The sequence below is a fragment of the Lissotriton helveticus genome, chromosome 1_2, assembly GCF_964261635.1.
Source record: "Lissotriton helveticus chromosome 1_2, aLisHel1.1, whole genome shotgun sequence".
NCBI lineage: Eukaryota > Metazoa > Chordata > Amphibia > Caudata > Salamandridae > Lissotriton > Lissotriton helveticus.
Genome location: NC_136058.1, coordinates 388,359,647 through 388,377,067, shown reverse-complemented (window position 1 = coordinate 388,377,067; position 17,421 = coordinate 388,359,647). Strand labels below are relative to the sequence as shown.

The 17,421-nt window shown below is 42.1% G+C and overlaps 1 protein-coding gene across 4 annotated transcripts in view; it reads right to left on the bottom strand.

The window, feature by feature from the left end:
- Positions 1-17,421, bottom strand: part of LOC144806119 (vomeronasal type-2 receptor 26-like) — a 420,183-nt gene that overhangs the window by 25,228 nt on the left and 377,534 nt on the right. For all 4 annotated transcript variants that reach the window (XM_078672565.1, XM_078672559.1, XM_078672573.1 and 1 more), the window contains one exon: positions 6,214-6,337. In XM_078672565.1, the coding sequence (XP_078528691.1) occupies positions 6,214-6,337 (124 nt within the window). The remainder of the gene's footprint in view (positions 1-6,213; positions 6,338-17,421) is intronic.

Genomic DNA, 17,421 nt, shown 5'->3' with positions numbered 1-17,421 from the left:
CTTTGTAGAAATATAGAGATTTCCTTCATCACACATGGGTTTCATATTGGTTTCCACCACAAACTGGAAGTAGATTGAAAGCTCAAGAAATTTGAAAAATGGTCTACCTTTTTGAAAAATGCCAAAACTGTGGTAAAACATGTTTTTGATTCAGCTCTGCATGTTCCTGACAGCTAGGCAGATGGTGACTTTAGCACAGCAAACCTTTTGTTGATGTTATTTTTAAGGAAAAAACAGACAATTTTATCCAGAGCACTTGTTTCCTATTTTCCCCCAAAACTCAACATTTAGCTATATTTTGGCTGTTTTCTTGATTACCTCCTGGAGAATCCACAATCTTTTAGAATGCCCTGTATGTTTGAAAAATAGGATGCAAATTTGGCGTGGATACCTTCTGTGGATAAAACGTAATGGAGGGGTAAGCACAAACTACCCTACATATCCAAAAAGGGCTCAGCACAGGGAGGGAAGGCCCTCCAGTAAAGGGGTTAATGGTAGCTAAATATAGCAAAGGTGTGCTACAAAGCACCAAATAAATCAAGTTATAATTATTGTACTTTGATTGCACCATTTAGAATAAAAATTAAATGTTCTGCACGGCATGATCTAAAATTGTATTTGTGTGAAACAGAATGCAATTACAATCCAAGTGAAATCAAATATAATTAGTAAATCCTCACTCCATAGTTTAGTTTAGTTTGTAGTTTGGTAAAGCGCACAGCTACTGCTAATGTTTCCTGGCACTTAGCATTATGAAACAGTGGAACTTTCTACCTAGAATAGCCATGTCTTCAAACGTTTGCAGAACGAAAGAAGAGAGATACTATCCCTCAGGGATTTGGGGAGGGAATTCCACAGTTTTGGACTGAGCACTGCAAAAGAACGTCCTCCCACCCAGACCCGATGGAATCCCATACAGCATGGTGCTCCATTGCTAACCACCTAGGTTTGTAGTACAAATAAATCTATAATACAGGTGCGCCTACAATCCCTGTATAAAAAACCTGCCTCTAATAATCTCATTGCACTCTACTTGTGACGTCACTAATCACATGTAATTAGAAAATGAGTAGCCGATCAACCGTTATATCTTAATACTGCTCAATTGTTATGTCAAAGTGCCTCTGGCAGAGTAAGAAGACAGGATTAATGGTACAGAGAGCAGATTTAAAACTGCTATTTAAATAATGAAAATGAGAAGTAGCTAAATAGTAAAAAGGATTCAATTATAACAGCATGTTAATTTCTGGAAGGCTAGAGTTCATGTAAGGAAAGCCAAAATACATGTTACAACATTTTATGACCTATAGGTATTTTTGAAAGGGACTTACATTAAACTACAGATGCTGGGCCCGATTCACAAAGGGCCTCCGCACTCGTAACAGAGGCCCCGCAGTTGTGATGGGGGGCGTACTCGCGGCGGTACCTCCGATATGAGAAACTGCAATGCGGAGGTCCAGCCACAAGTGTGGACCTCCACCACGATTGCTGGACCTCCGCCATGAGTGCAGAGGCCCTTTATGAATCGGGACCTATGCGTTGTTTTAACTAATAAGTTGCTGCATATTGAGTGGGTTGATTTCACACTGTAGATCCCACATTTATTCAACATGTTTGTCCCGTACCTTTTCATATCAAGGAGCAAGAGACTAAGGGCCCGGTTTAATATTTGGTGGTTGTGATGGAGCAGATTTCATCTGGAGTCAGGCATTGCTTTATTTTTGTGTGTCAGACAGAGTGTATTTAAATTGACATGCACATTTTGGTGCAAGTGAAAACGCATGGCACATATGACATGAAATGAGGCCTAGTCAGTCTGAAATGCTTTTGCTGAATTAATACGTGTTTTTGCAGTGCAGAGAAAAACGTGTGATTTAAGTGGCCTTTTTAGCTTTGAAAAATAACCATAGAATGTGTTCTCTCTTCCCAGCTCATTTTTCCTTATAATCTATTCCCCTGTCCCTGTTTTAAGAGACTTTGGCTTGTTGCATATTTAGAAAAAAAAAATATTTCAGTTCATAACACCTCTTTTATAATGTGTATGAATTAATAATGCACCAAACACTACACATGGAGCTAAACGCTTTTTTGCACAAAAAGCTATCTAAAAACATTAGAGCATGTTGCTATTAGTGTATTAACTGTGTGCGCTTTTAAAATTTACACTAATGCATAATAATGCTATGTTTCATATTTTTATTTTTGCATGTTGAGCACAAATAATAAGAAAATCTGCTTTGCACTAATTGCTTTTCTAGTAACTCTTTAGAAAGGGTATTAGTATTGGGAAACATAATGGGTTTATTTTCATGAAGTTAATACTCTTTTGTGTTTATTTTGTTTTTGGGCCTAAAATTAAATGGCTGACTGTGAATCCAGCAAGGCTGTGACTTGCATTAAAAGAAGAGAGCATGCGCAGATTGTACCAGCTTGCCTCAAGACACGAAGGAGGCAAGGCCACTGTGAACTGTACATTCTTTTTATTGTGCCAATGTACCAGTGTTAGTTAAAGTATCCTTCCTGCCTGTGATATGACAGGAAGGAAAATTAGACTGAAAGATTTTTTCCTTGTAAATGTTGCAAAAACATATAAATGTATTAATCATGAACGCTTCTTTTGTTAAAACTGGTATGGTTAGAAATTTGGAATGAGATCAGGATGGGGAGTTCTCTTGCCATCGTGGCTGACCAATCAGGTAAAAGCTTTTCTGAAAATGCAACATTTTGTGTAGAATTAGAGTATATTTACCTCTTCGGAGGCGTGGTTGGCTCATTCGGCTTTTTCTCTTTATGCCAGGGGGCCTTAGTCAGAGAGGGAGGAGAGAGGAAAGGCAGCAGATGAAATCAGACATTCATATGGGTTAGGTACGAGAAACGTCACGGGTTCAGCTTTGGCGGAGATTTGCGTCCGAGGAGAATCAGGTGGGGAGTTCCTTTGCTCATATTTTTTTAGGGAAGTCCTTGCATGTCATATTTTTGGCAAGGCAGATCACATTCCTCTGTGGTCTGTGAAGGGCGGACTTTCTCACTCTGTGTAGCTCAGAGTGGCTTAGATGCAGAAAGCAGCAACAGATAGAAAGGCTTTTTTTTAGATTTAGATGCTAAAATTCTAAGTTTATACTTTTGACTACTTAATTAGTTTTGAAAAGATTTATTTGTCATATGCATTTCTTTCTCTTACTAAGAAATTTTTGCTAACTATTAATTAATTAGCCTTGCAAGTCTTAATTTACTTAGAAACTCTTTAAGAGTTTTCACTAACATTTTGCGCCACATTTTCTTTTCTACATGTGATGCTTATATGCAGACTGTAATATGTTCTGTATTAATGCTATTTTTTCTGTTTTTTAAATTCTGTAACCTGATTGATATTTTACTAATGAATAAAGGGTCAGATAAAAATTAACTTTTGACTAGAAAATAAAACCCTTTAAAATACTCAACAACTCTCTTCATTGGCTTAAATAATAATTGCAATTTTGACTGGGCATGTTTATGTAAAGTCTCCTGAAGGTAATACATGGTGTCAAGGGCCCAACACCTTTTCAGAGGTAAAATCGAGGTAGATGAGGTTTTGCATTGAGAAATTACCGTGAAATTACCGCTGCATCAGTTGGACTGCCCTCCCTAGTAATTCCAACCCCTCTTGCACCACTTTCCCTACTGTTGCTTAGATTGGAGTGGGAATAGTACATCTATCCCGCAAAAAAGGCTACATTTTCCCTATTCTTGCTGAGATTGGATTAGGAATAGTAAAGCTAACCTCTCCAAAATCCACAACTTTCCCTACTTTTGCTTAGGCTGTTGTGGGAATAGTAAATTCGATCCCTCCAAAATGCAACATTTTTCCTACTGTTGCCTAGGATGGAGTATACTACTCCTTGGCACTGGCAGAGGTCCCCACTGCCACTTTTTGAAATGTCTGTCGGGCTGGCAGACATATGAAGCATTAACAGGATATGCCGTCAAGGAGGTTCTTGCCACTGTATTGTAACTTTGCAGTACAGTTCTGTAAAACATGATGGAGCCATTCATCAAAGTTACAACCTTTTTTTTGCAAACAAAACTCCAAAGTTGGATTTTGTTTTTGAAAATAAAAACAACAATGCCCGCTCACCATGAGAGTTATACCTCATGTTAGGGGGTCATTCTGCAATTTTTCACTGTCCTACATCATCAGGGTTTTCCTAGTGGTGAGGGGCAGTGAAACCTGACCTGTATGTCTGCACATCTAAATTAGGTGGAAGGATATACATGTCAACCTCAGATGGCCCTTACTCCTTCGGGCCAACGGAGGGCTTCGCCTTTAACGACTGTAGAGACAGAGTATTCTCCGCCATCATTAATCAAAAGCTGCACCCGCATTCAAATCAGGCGGGTGAAGCATTTTGTTGATGGAAAGAGTACTCCTTTTCTGTTTTGACTGAGTATCTTTTCACCAACATATCAATTAGGCTATAGGATTTAAAGCTTTTTGGGGTTTGGGTAACTGTGCGACCTTATTTTACACGGAACAAAATAGTCCCCGCTCTTAGACCAGTCAGTCTTAGGGAGGTCTTCCCCAAAACATTTTGCTTCTCCTCTATTTTGCTGAAATTATTTTTGATGGACTTAGCACTCTGTGTACCTTTACCACTGCTAACCAGTGCTAAAGTGCTTGTGCTCATTCCCCTTAAACAGGGTTACATTGACTTATACCTCATTGGCATCTTAATTTGCTTATTAGTCCCTTGTAGAATGGTATACCATATACCCAGGGCTTGTAAATGACATTCTCACAGTAGAGCTGCAGCACTTATTGTGCAACCCACTTAAGTAGTACCTTAAAACATGTCCCAGGACTGCCACTGAAGTCTGAATGCAGTTTCAAACTGCCATGTTAACTTAGCATTACAACCCCCTTGCCAAGACATAAAATCCCATTTTATTACATATAATTCACCCCTAAGGTAGGTCCTAGGTAGCCCATAAGACAGGGTGCTGGGCCATTAAAAGATTGGACATGTACTTTTAAGTTTTATATTTCCTGGTAGTGAAAATCTACTACATTTTTTTTTTCCTACTGTGAGGCCAACTCCTCCATTAGGATAACATTGGAGATTCCTTCTTACATTTAATAAGCATTAATTACCATTTGGGAGCAGGTAGTATGTCATGGTGGGTGTCTTTGGAATTGTATTGAAAAATACTATATAATGTCATGGTGAGATTTTTGATCAACATTTTGAAAATGCCACTTTTAGAACGTTTTTGCCTTTAGCCATTTTGTGCCTGCAGGCTGTCTTGGGTCACATGAATGAGTGTAACTGACTTTGTTAACTCCACCCATACAGTCACACAATAGATGGATTAGGTGTGCCTGAATGGGCCATCTGCTGGCAGAATGACAGGGCTGGCAGAAGTGTGCGCTGCTCCACTTGAAACTGAATGGGAAGAGCTCTGCCTTCACATAAAGGACATACCACCTTCACATCATCACTACAGCCAGCTTGGAGCCAGGGCAAGTGTGTCAGGAAATTCCATGCACTTCAAAGCCACTGTCTAAAAGCTTGCAAAGAATTGTGGCTGTAGCTTGACCAGGACTCACACTCCAGTCAACCAACCACCCAATTTCTCAGACCTGCAATATGTCAAAATTATATCATAAATGGCCTTGAAGTTCCATCTCCCTTTAAGGACAGTCCTCCTACAGCCCCGCTCCTCTGTGTATCATGACTATAAAAGGCTTAGCTATCTCGTCATTGTTTTGTAGCGAGTAATCCTTCCTGAGCCACAGCTCTGATATTTAGAAATAGAATAAAGAAGTTATTCTTGCCTCATTGTCTACTTTCATACTAGATAGGAAAACAAAAACAAAAAAACAGGTATGAAATTGGGAGCAACTCTGTGAGACAAAACTTATTTCACCCTTGACATAGCAAATATAAATACATATAATCTACTGCTGGTACCAAGCTAGAGAGCTTTAAATATACTAAGATATTTATAATGGACTTGTTCTGGGGAGAAAAGTCAGAATGAGTTATTAACAGAAATCAAGAATATAAATTAGAATGGAAAAAAAAACATCAGAGAATAGGGCAGGTGCAATCACTTTTCATAAAATATCTACATTTGCTTACTTTTTTTAGACCAATGACCCTCTCAATGATTTAGAAGATAAATGTGCCTATGACGTGCACATCTTGACGCATTTGTTGGTTGATTACCTACCAGTTGAGTTGGTGATTTCTCCCTCCGGGCAGCGGCCACAATCATAGCAGCAGATTGGACCCACCTTCCAAAGCACCTTTCTGTATCCAACAGGACAGCTCTCAGTACACACAGAGCGAGGGATCTGAGGAGCAGGATACATTGGGTGAATGCAAGAACCCACTGAGGCATCACAGTAGTACGAGACAAAGGACATATGATAACGCAAACTGATTAATTCGAGGAGGAAGAGATAAATAGAATGTGTAATAATAGTGTGGTTTGAGGAGCAAAAGACAAAGGGCTCAAGTGAAAATACAATGAGGGATTGGGACGAAGAGACCAAGGATATATGTGATGACACAGGGAGGGATTAGGACGAAGTGACCAAGGATATATGAGATGACACAGGTAGGGATTAGGATGAAGAGACCAAGGAAATATGGAATGACACAGGGAGGAATTAGGAGGAAGAGACCAAGGACATGTGTGATGACATAGGGAGGGATTAGGAGGAAGACACCAAGGATACATGTGATGACACAGAGACAGATTTGGATGAAGAGACCAAGGATATATTTGATGACACAGTGAGGGATTGGGAGGAAGAGACCAAGGATATATGTGATGACACAGGGAGGGATTGGGACGAAGAGACCAAGGATATATGTGATGACACAGGGAGGGATTGGGAGCAAGAGACCAAGGATATATGTGATGACACAGGGAGGGATTGGGAGGAAGAGACCAAGGATATATTTGATGACACAGGGAGGGATTGGGAGGAAGAGACCAAGGATATATGTGATGACACAGGGAGGGATTGGGACGAAGAGACCAAGGATATATGTGATGACACAGGGAGGGATTGGGACGAAGAGACCAAGGATATATGTGATGACACAGAGACAGATTTGGATGAAGACACCAAGGATATATGTGATGACACAGGGAGGGATTGGGAGGAAGAGACCAAGGATATATTTGATGACACAGGGAGGGATTGGGAGGAAGAGACCAAGGATATATGTGATGACACAGGGAGGGATTGGGATGAAGAGAAAGAGGATATATGTGATGACACAGGGAGGGATTGGGACGAAGAGACCAAGGATATATGTGATGACACAGGGAGGGATTGGGAGGAAGAGACCAAGGATATATGTGATGACACAGGGAGGGATTGGGAGGAAGAGACCAAGGATATATGTGATGACACAGGGAGGGATTGGGACGAAGAGACCAAGGATATATGTGATGACACAGGGAGGGATTGGGAGCAAGAGACCAAGGATATATGTGATGACACAGAGACAGATTTGGATGAAGAGACCAAGGATATATTTGATGACACAGGGAGGGATTGGGAGGAAGAGACCAAGGATATATGTGATGACACAGGGAGGGATTGGGAGGAAGAGACCAAGGATATATGTGATGACACAGAGACAGATTTGGATGAAGACACCAAGGATATATGTGATGACACAGGGAGGGATTGGGAGGAAGAGACCAAGGATATATGTGATGACACAGGGAGGGATTGGGAGGAAGACACCAAGGATATATGTGATGACACAGGGAGGGATTGGGAAGAAGAGACCAAGGATATATGTGATGACACAGGGAGGGATTGGGACAAAGCTGCCAATGATATATGTGATGAGACAGGGAGTGATTAGGATGAAGAGACCAAGGATGTATGTGATGACACAGGGAGGGATTAGGACAAAGAGACCAAGGATATATGTGATGACATATCGGCTCTGGGTCAGCCAAGGCTGACGCAAGAGTCGCCCTCTGAGCCGTAGTTCACTCCTGAGCTTATTTCCCTGAAACATGCGTGTAAAGTGTTGGACAGAGCTTGGCTCTCCGGGGTTTATGGATCCTTGGATAAAGATGCTTTGCGAGCCAAACAAAAACATTATTACACTGCCATCCGATTGGCCAAAGGCCAGCACTATGCGGCTTGCATTGATCAGGCAAATAACAATGCAAAGGAAATCTTTGCTATTGTAGAGAATTTCCTGGCACCTAGTGCCCTGGTGACCGTGGCCCTAACGTCTGAGATCTGGTGTAATACTTTGGCAAACTTTTTCAAAGATAAAATCACTAGTATCCAAGAGACTTTTTCTATTTCATCTGGGAAGTCGTTAGGCGGGCTGTGGGCCGGGACGAAGGCTGACTCCGCCCTCTCGTTTTCATCATTTAGTGCAGTGGACATGTCCAGCTCCCTCAGGATTCTGATGGCTCTTAAGTTGGGATCACCCGATGACCCTTGTGCTGCTAGGCTTCTGTCGGATGTGGCTGACACCATTAATGCTGAAGTGAACTTAAAGGTCAACCAGTCACTCCAAGAGGCGTATGTTTCAAAGATATGGAAGAAGGTGTTTATTCTGCCTCTCTTTAAAAAGCCGTCTCTCAAACCTTTGCTTCCTGAGAACTACCACCCTATTTCGCTTCTACCTGGCCTGGCCAAGATTTACGAAAAAGTCATCACCTCCCAACTTACCAACTACATTGAGACATCAGGCTTGTTCCATCCGGCACAGTCTGGCTTCCATGCTTCTCTTAGCACGGAGTCTGCTCTGCTTGAGGTCTCAGAGGCTATTCGGGAGTGTTTGGATGCTAGCGGGAGGGCTACATTGGTTATGCATGACCTCTCGGCGGCATTCGACACTGTGCCCCACTCTCTGCTCCTTGATCGCCTAGCAGAGATAGGGGTTTCCGGCTCTGCCTGGCGGTGGATTAGGTCCTTTTTGGAAGACCGGACACAGCCGGTCTGGCTCCTTCCCTGTTCCTCTGAGCCATTGCAGGTCACCACAGGGGTGCCGCAGGGGTCATCACTTAGCCCCCTACTCTTCAACATCTACATGACTCCGCTGGTTTATCTGGTGGAGTCTCTCGGGGCTAAGGTGATGGCCTACGCCTGCGGTTCCCAAAGTGCGCGCCGCGACACCCCGGTGCACCGTGATGAGCAGGCAGGGGCGCCGCGCCGCCACGCAGGATGTGGGTGATATAAATTGCAGCCCAACATGCGGGGGGAGTTTAAAATACCACCTTCGGAATGGTTTTGCCCAGCACACTGCCGCATACGTTTCCGTGCGTAAGTACGCACGCCCGCATGCGTCATACTTAAGCTGCGTAGGCTCACCATTACTGCCTTAGCAAGCTTGGAGCATCGGAGGAACATTGCTGGTGACCCCCGTGTTGTGCCCTGCCCTGCCTCGCTTCGCCTCGTGGGACCCTGTTCAATCAGTAAGTAAGCGTAGTCCCAACCTAATGCAGGAATGTCTAATGCTGTACCCTTCTTAAATTATTTGAATACTAGCAAGTGTAGTGGCGCGCAATTTCACTGGGCTCCACATGAAAGTCCCTTGGTGTTTGCTTTTGCTGGTAACGTGAAATTTATGCCAAGCTTAAAAAGCGAGGCAGATGATCAAACTATTCATAAAATTAGTGGTGGTTAATTTATTAATGGACAGCGGCTGTTCAAAGTCTCTTTCCAGCTTGTCTTGTAACCGTGTGTTCTAGGCTTTTCAGTGGGAGATAGTGTGAAGGGGGGTGATATTGTGTGACGCACGGTGGCACCTTGTGAGTCGGCAGATCTGGGATGTGTTAAATAGTCAGAAATTAACCAGGACAGGTGGCAACAAGGCAAAGCACACACAAATGAAAAATCTGTATTTTGCAGTCATGACTGCACCCTTGCAGTTTTCCACTGATGGGTTTACCAAAATGTATTTGCAAAACCTCCTGGTAAAAAGGCAAAACAACAGAGTTTGGTGCTTTAATGACACACCTTCATGTTATGCCACATTGCCAAGTGTGGGGCTCAGAACTTGAAGGTATTTACCAATTCCAGTAAATACCCGATCCTCATCTTCCAGTATTTGCAGGTGCATTAAGTGCCCCACCCTATGACACCCTGCTCGAAATCAGGGCCTCATTATATGTAATTTCACCTCACATCGCTATCGTGAAAGTGCTGCACAGGTCAGCCACTTGTGGGCCTACGTGGAATGCCCGAAGGTGTCAGAGCACTGCACAATAGGAACAGTAATGATACATGAGGAGAAAATTACAAGGGGCCCAAATTACAAAAGCAAACATTAAGTTACATGAGGCAGTAATGTGAGCAGACAAAATACATGAGGCAGCAAAAGGTACATTACAGGGGAGAAAGTGACATGTGTGCAAGTTACAAAAACGTACCAAATACAAGTAGAGGTATAATACTGCAATAAATGGCAGACACTCAAGCACAAGAACAAACGTTATGTAGGCAATGGTGGCACGTGTGCAAGTATCTACAGCAAACAAAGTGTAAGAGGTAGTAAACAATGTTACAAGAGAAAAGTGACGTGTGCATGTTACAAAAGAGTACCAAACACAAGTAGAAGGATAATACTGCAATAAATGGCAGACACTCAGACCACAAGAACACACTGGGAAGGCACTTCCATAGTCATGGAGAATAGAACTTTCTGTACTGGAAGGTCTTCCTTCAGATAATAGAGAGCACGTGAGATAAATTTGGAAGTGTCTTTGAAGGAGGAGAACTTTGAGGTCAGTTTTGAAGGCCTGGGAGGAGGTGGTGGCTCCCGAACACATGCAGACAAAATGGGTTTTCTCTGAGAAAAAGGCCCCCAAGCAGGGCGAGTTTGTCACTCCCTGGTGAAACTAGTGACTGGTAAACAGAGTGTGGCTGATCCAGGGCCCACCTTGTCCCGGGCGCCTCCATGCAGCAATACTTTGATGAACATGATGTTCATGACTCCAGTCTATCTGTGGCTCAAAGCTGTTCTGCTGCGCTCCCATTGTTGCTTTATGACAGGTGCCACGCACAGTGCCTGAAGGCTCTTTATTAAGGATGTTATTTAGTTTTTGCACTAATGCAAGCATTCTGTACTTGGCCCTTGATGCCCTGTTTTGGTGCTGACTGCTGTGTGGTAAGCACGTGGTTTTACCAAATGCTGTTCCTTTGCAGTTTATCTATCCCACACATCTCTTCACTCAATTTCAGTGGGGGAGGCATGGGCCCTCTCGACCAGTAGTAAGGCCCACCAGGATGTTGCAGATGGCTCAAGCCCCCTCCAGGAGTGAGAGGGAGGGTAGGAATGGAACCATAAATGCAGTGGGGGTATTCAGACTGTCCACTCCTGTCTCTCGCTCACTTTCACACACATGCTCACACACACTCATCTGCATGCACACGTTTGACAGATTTTTGCACTACCATGTAGCTGTCTGCCCTGGTTCACTCCAGCTCCTCTCTTGCTAGTGGTGAATGCGTTATGAAGTCAGGCACATAGCTTTCTCCGCATAGGCCTGCGCAGCGTCAAGCCTTTGAGCAGGTACTGAGACGCATAGTCCTGCACCTAGATGCGTGACTTACATGTGCTCTACTGCTCTTTTGCAGTGGTGTGTGTGTGCTCCACAACATTTGCTGAATTGGTGTGGGTGTTGTAGTTACTTTTTCCGTGATGGTGTGTATGTGTGTGCAGCGCTGTGTTGTCAGCATTTTTCATGCATTTGTGTGTGAATGGTAGTGTATCTGTGTGTGCTGTCTTCTTTGTTTCAATGACTTGAATGTGCTCTGTTGCATTTGCTACTAAGCTACTTGGATGCCTGTTTAGCTTTTGCAGAAATTATTCGTGCTTTGCAGCATTTGCCTCTCATCCCAGCACAGTTCATCCTATTGCATCCTGGTAAATGCAGTGTGCTTACTTTCAAAGTTACTGTAGTCTTTTACCAAAGTTGATGCAGGTAGTGCTGTTATCTCGTCATCAGTAGAGAGCAAAAAGTAATAAGGAGCAGAAAAAAGTCAGCAGGGGTTGCTGTAATGTCAGTCAAACTACTGCCATGATTTGGATTAAAAACTTGGGGCCAGATGTAGGTATCCAAATACAGGTCGGTAACGGCCAAAAATACAGATTTTTGGCCGTTACCGACCGGTATTTGGATACTGAGATGTAGGGCATTAAAAAATACAGATTCGGTAATTTTACCGAATCGGTAAATTTACTGAATCTGTATTTTGAAATGTAGGTAGCACTGTAAACAGTGCTACAGGGCTTTAAGGATTCATTATTTACCACCAACTATTAGTTGGTGGCAAATAACAAATTCCTATGTAAATGCAAATATGTGCATTTACACCTGTGCCATGTGACAGACATGCATGCCCTTAGGGCATGTATGTGTGCCACATGGCACACAAGCACTAATCAGGGGTGCAACAGGGTGTCAAAGTGACACCCTGCCAACCTTGACTTTTTCGGTATTTACCGAATCGGTAATTACCGATTCGGTAATTGACATTCATTCCTATGGGCCTGGATGAATGGCAAATACCGAATCGGTAATTACCGATTCGGTAAATACCGAATCTTACCGATTCGGTATTTTTTTACCGAATTATTATCTACATCCCAAATACCGATTCTGAAATACCGAATCGGTAAAATTCGGATTACCTAGCCTTATATGTCCGTTCTATAGCGTACTATGTACTACTGTGATATGTCCTTGGCTGGGCCCAGGAATTTTTGAAGTGTGGCCTTTGGTGTTACAAATCACAGTCTGATGTACACATTAGCTGCAATTTGGCTTCCTTCATTGTTTGAAAAAATGTGCCATCTTAGGTTGCATTAAAAAACTGAATGCTCTTTCTATCTGTGTGGGGTACCAATAAGAATAATTAATCCAAATGGTCACCATCATCACGGGCTGCTATTGGAAATTAACAGAAATAATAGATCCATCATTAGAAAGAGGATAACTTTTGTTCTTCTTATAATTGTCTTACCTGGGTGTTTTGTACTTCAGACTTATTATACCGTGGAGACTGGATGAGACCCGGAACAAACATGGAAATACTTGAGCAAAGGAAAAGAAAAGAAGACCAGGAACTTTAAAGATAGGAAGACCCCTCCATCTGAATAATTCAGACGCGTGGAACTGATTTCCATCTTTCTGATTGACAAGGAAGAGATTTCTAATGCCAAGTTCATCTGCGCAAAGTGAAGTAGCAGGTTCTTCTGACAAAGAGGACGGGAAACGAAAGGCCAAGTACAGAAAGTAGGATGACAGGTAACAGGATTATGGTTTCACTTGTGTTCAGGTTAATAATGAGGACCGTCCTCAATGTGCAATCTGTTTAAAAGTTTTGGCTCTGGAATCTATGCTTCCAGGTAAACTTAAGCGGCATCTTGAAAGTCTTCAACCAAATGTGGTCGGAAAGCCAAGGGAATTTTTTGTAAGAAAAGTTGCAGAAGCCAAACTACAAAAGTCCACTTTCTCTAAACAAACTGTGGCCTATCTAGTTGCATAGAGTAAAAAAAACACACAATTGCAGAAGAGCTGATTTTGCCTGCTGCTGTTAAAATGGTAACAAACATGCTTGGCGAAGATACGGGTAAACAGCTGCTGAAAGTGCCTCTTTCTAATAATACTATCAGCGGGAGGATAAATGATTAATAATCAGCTCATCTGTAATCTAAGAGGCAAAGACTTTGCACTCCAGTTGGATGAGGCAACAGACAACCACAAAGACACCCATCTTATTTGCTATGTCCGGTTTATACACGAAAAAAAAATTGTTGAGGATTTGTTGTTCTGTAAAGAAATCAAAGGTGGAACTACAGGTCAAGACTTGTATGCAGTTGTGGATGATTTTATGCAACAGAATCAAATCGACTGGGAGAGATGTGTTGGAGTTTGTACAGATGGGGGTTGTTCAATGGCAGGATGCTACCAAAGACTTCAAGGTCGCATACGATCTAAAGCGCCCAATGCTGTTTGGACACACTGTATAATACTCCGAGAATCAGTGGCAGCAGGAAACCTCAGTGAAGAACCTCATGGTATTTTGAAAATAGTAATCAAAGTGGTAAATCATATTAAAACAAAACCAATGAAAGCACTATTTTTTGCTAAACTGTGTGAGGACATGGGTGCCGAACACTCATGCCTCTTGTTCTACAGCAGTTCTCGGTGGCTGTCTCTTGGTAATTCCCTGCTTAGAGTGTATGAGCTGAGGAATTAAATATTCTCATATTTACATGAGGATGAACACTGTTTTGCTGACAAATTTATTGCTGCAGACTTTCCAATACAAATGAGTTTTCTTTCTGATCTATTTGAAAAACTGAATGTACTGAACAAGTCCTTGCAAGGCAATAACACTAACATCTTGCAACTGTCAGACAAAGTTTCAGGCTTTAAGAAGAAAGTGATCCTTTGGAAAAGCAGTGTAAGCAAGGGTGACTGTAAATGTTTTCCTTCATTGGACCAGTTTCTGCAGGAGAATGGAATGGTGTTAAAGGAGGAACTGCAGACAGTTTTTGTTCTGTATTTGTCTCAACTGCGTTTTTACATTGACAAATATTTTCCAGAAGATGAAGTGGAGCCAATAAAATGGGTGAGCGACCCTTTCAATGCTGAGATACCTCAGCATTTCAACAATGAGGAAGCAGAACAGCCTATTGATGTTGCAAGTGACTCAGCATTGAAAGTAAGGTTCCAGTCTCAGTCACTGTTTGAGTTCTGGTGCCACGCTGGGGATGAATACCCAATGATAAGCAAGAGAGCCCTGCATGTTTTGATCCCGTTTACTACTTCATACCTTTGTGAAGCTGGTTTCTCAGCAGTTGCAGTGATAAAGTCCAAATATAGGGCAAAAATTAACCTTGAAAAAGAAATGTGTGTTGCGATCTCAAAAATAACTCCAAGATTTCAGGAGCTACATAAGGAAAAACAAGCACATCCATCTCACTAGGATTTTTAAGGTAAATTCGGACTCCGTTGTTTTTCCTGTTCATTGAAAAAGATATTTTATTATACAGAAGTTTTTAACTATTGTGTGTTCAAAAAAAGTCTTGTATTGTTTCTCACTTAACAAGTTTTTATTAAACAACTGTTATCTTCCTATTTTGTTACAAATATGGTAATAATGCCTTCATTGCGTCCCAATTACTTTAAGGAAGACAACAGGAAGTACTCCCGAGGTCGGGCTTACATCCCGCACACCGGTAAAAAAAATGGTGGGGAGTCACGGCCAACTGCCGATTAGGTCAAGGGTGCCACAGGTCAAAAATGTTTGGGAACCTCTGGGGATGACATCCAGCTCTTGTGGAGCAGGGAGGGTGACTCGGTAGCGGTGGCCCAACGTTCTTTAGCTTCGGTTTTCCAGTGGTTGGCTAATGCTCAATTGAAGTGCAATGAAGGGAAATCAGAAGTGCCTCTTTATGGGTCATTCTCTTTGGACTTTAAGGAAAGGTTCTGACCTCCTGACTTTCCTTGTCCCATGGCAGATAAAAGTGCCGCAAAAAATCTGGGCGTCTGGTTTGATGACAACCTGAATTTCTCTACACAAATAAGGAAGCTGGCGGGCACATGCTTTGGCACTTTAAATATCTTGAGGAAATTTCTTCCCTTCTTGCCAGGCAATGCCAGAGAAACAGTGGTCCGGGCTCTTATCCGGTCCCGGTTGGACTATGCCAACGCCCTACTGGTAAGTAGCCTGGGCTACCTTATTAAGAAATTGCGGGTTGTCCAAAACTCGGCAGCCAGATTGCTCTTTGGTTTGACGTCTAGGCATAGTGTGCATCTTCATTTGCGGTTATTGCACTAGCTTCCAGTCAACTCGAGGGTAAAATTGAAGATGCTGACCATCGCCCACAGGGCCCTTCATAGGCTTGGTCCCGTCTATTTGCAGAGGAGGTTTGCTTTCTACACACCAGGAAGACAGCTGGACTCCTCCGCTCAGCGGCTGCTTCAGGCCCCCAGGTTTAACCGTCAAAGACTGGGTGGTGTTTTTTTTATACGGAAAGCCAGTCTGGTCTGGAACTCATTGCCATGGGTGCTCAGGTGTATCCAGGACCCCCTGCTTTTCAAAAAGAAACAGAAAATGTTGCTCTTCTAGTGGCTGTTTTGTGCGCTTTCCGGTCCTTTCCTTCTATTAGCGCTAGGATACTTTCGGGTAGGTGAGCGCTCTACACATTTAATATAACATAACGTAACATAATATAATATAAAATAAAATAACATAACATAGATCATGGGTTAAAAGGGCAAAGGTACAAAGGATATTTAATAATAGAGCAAGAGATAAGGGGACAAAGAGAGAAAAGTTATATGTAATAACCGAGCAAGAGGTTTGCAGAGTAAGAGACAAATGAAATATGTGATGACAGGGTTTGAAAGAAAATATTGAATCAAAAATATAGTGAGTCACAAGTGTTGCAGCCAAAATATTGTAACCTCAAAAATAACATGGGACTTAATATCGAAAGTAAGAATATTGTTTATTAGATATTAATATTTTTTTTTTAATGCAGGTCTGTATAATTATGTTTCATTTAATACAGTAGTATAACATTTCATTTTTATTTAGTTTGACAAATAGTTATTTTAGCATTATTTTAGCATTATAGGTTATTAGTGTTATAATAATATTTGTGTCATATTTATTTATTTGTTGGTTCTACGTTTTGATGTTAAATATTATTTTCAATTAATTTAGAAATTGGTAATTGGGTGCAAGTTGATGGGTTTATGCAGGATTAGGGTGGGAAGTCTTTTAAAATGTAAATTATTGTATTGCATTATTGAAGCCCTTAGTCGCTTTCTCAAGCAGGTCATGGAAATTGCCGATATCCACAGGCGGCCGAATCGGCTGCTGGTGGGGTAGGAGATGCTGGGATTGGTGTGACGTAATCATCCCACTCATCATGGGCATTGGAGTCTGTCTGGAGCTCAACCTCTTCTAACTGCTGGTCATCGCTGTCCTGGAAAGTATCCGGAATTGATATTGGTGACAGTATACTCTGTCTTTCTGAGGCATGGGGTGTTCTGTGGAGCAGGAGTAGCATCAGGGAATTACAGTCTCAGTGGATGCTGCTGAGCGGAGTTGGCATCAAGGAACCATTTGTTATAGTCATTTAGCATTGTGCATAAGTCTGTGACCAATGTAATTGAAACATTATTGGAAGGTTCCTGAACAAGAAGCTGCTCTTCCACTTGTTCCTCATAAGGATAATGCTCCTGGAACGTATCAAATTGTTGAACAAAGGAATGCCCCTGATCAGAGAAAGAGGAATCGCCTTCAAGGTAGATCACTTTCCGCTTATTCTTTCTCTGATTTCTAACATTTTACCCTTAATTGTGAAGGGCTGTATGCAGGGCAAAATATACCTTCATCCTCAGATTCCTGAAAGTCCAGGA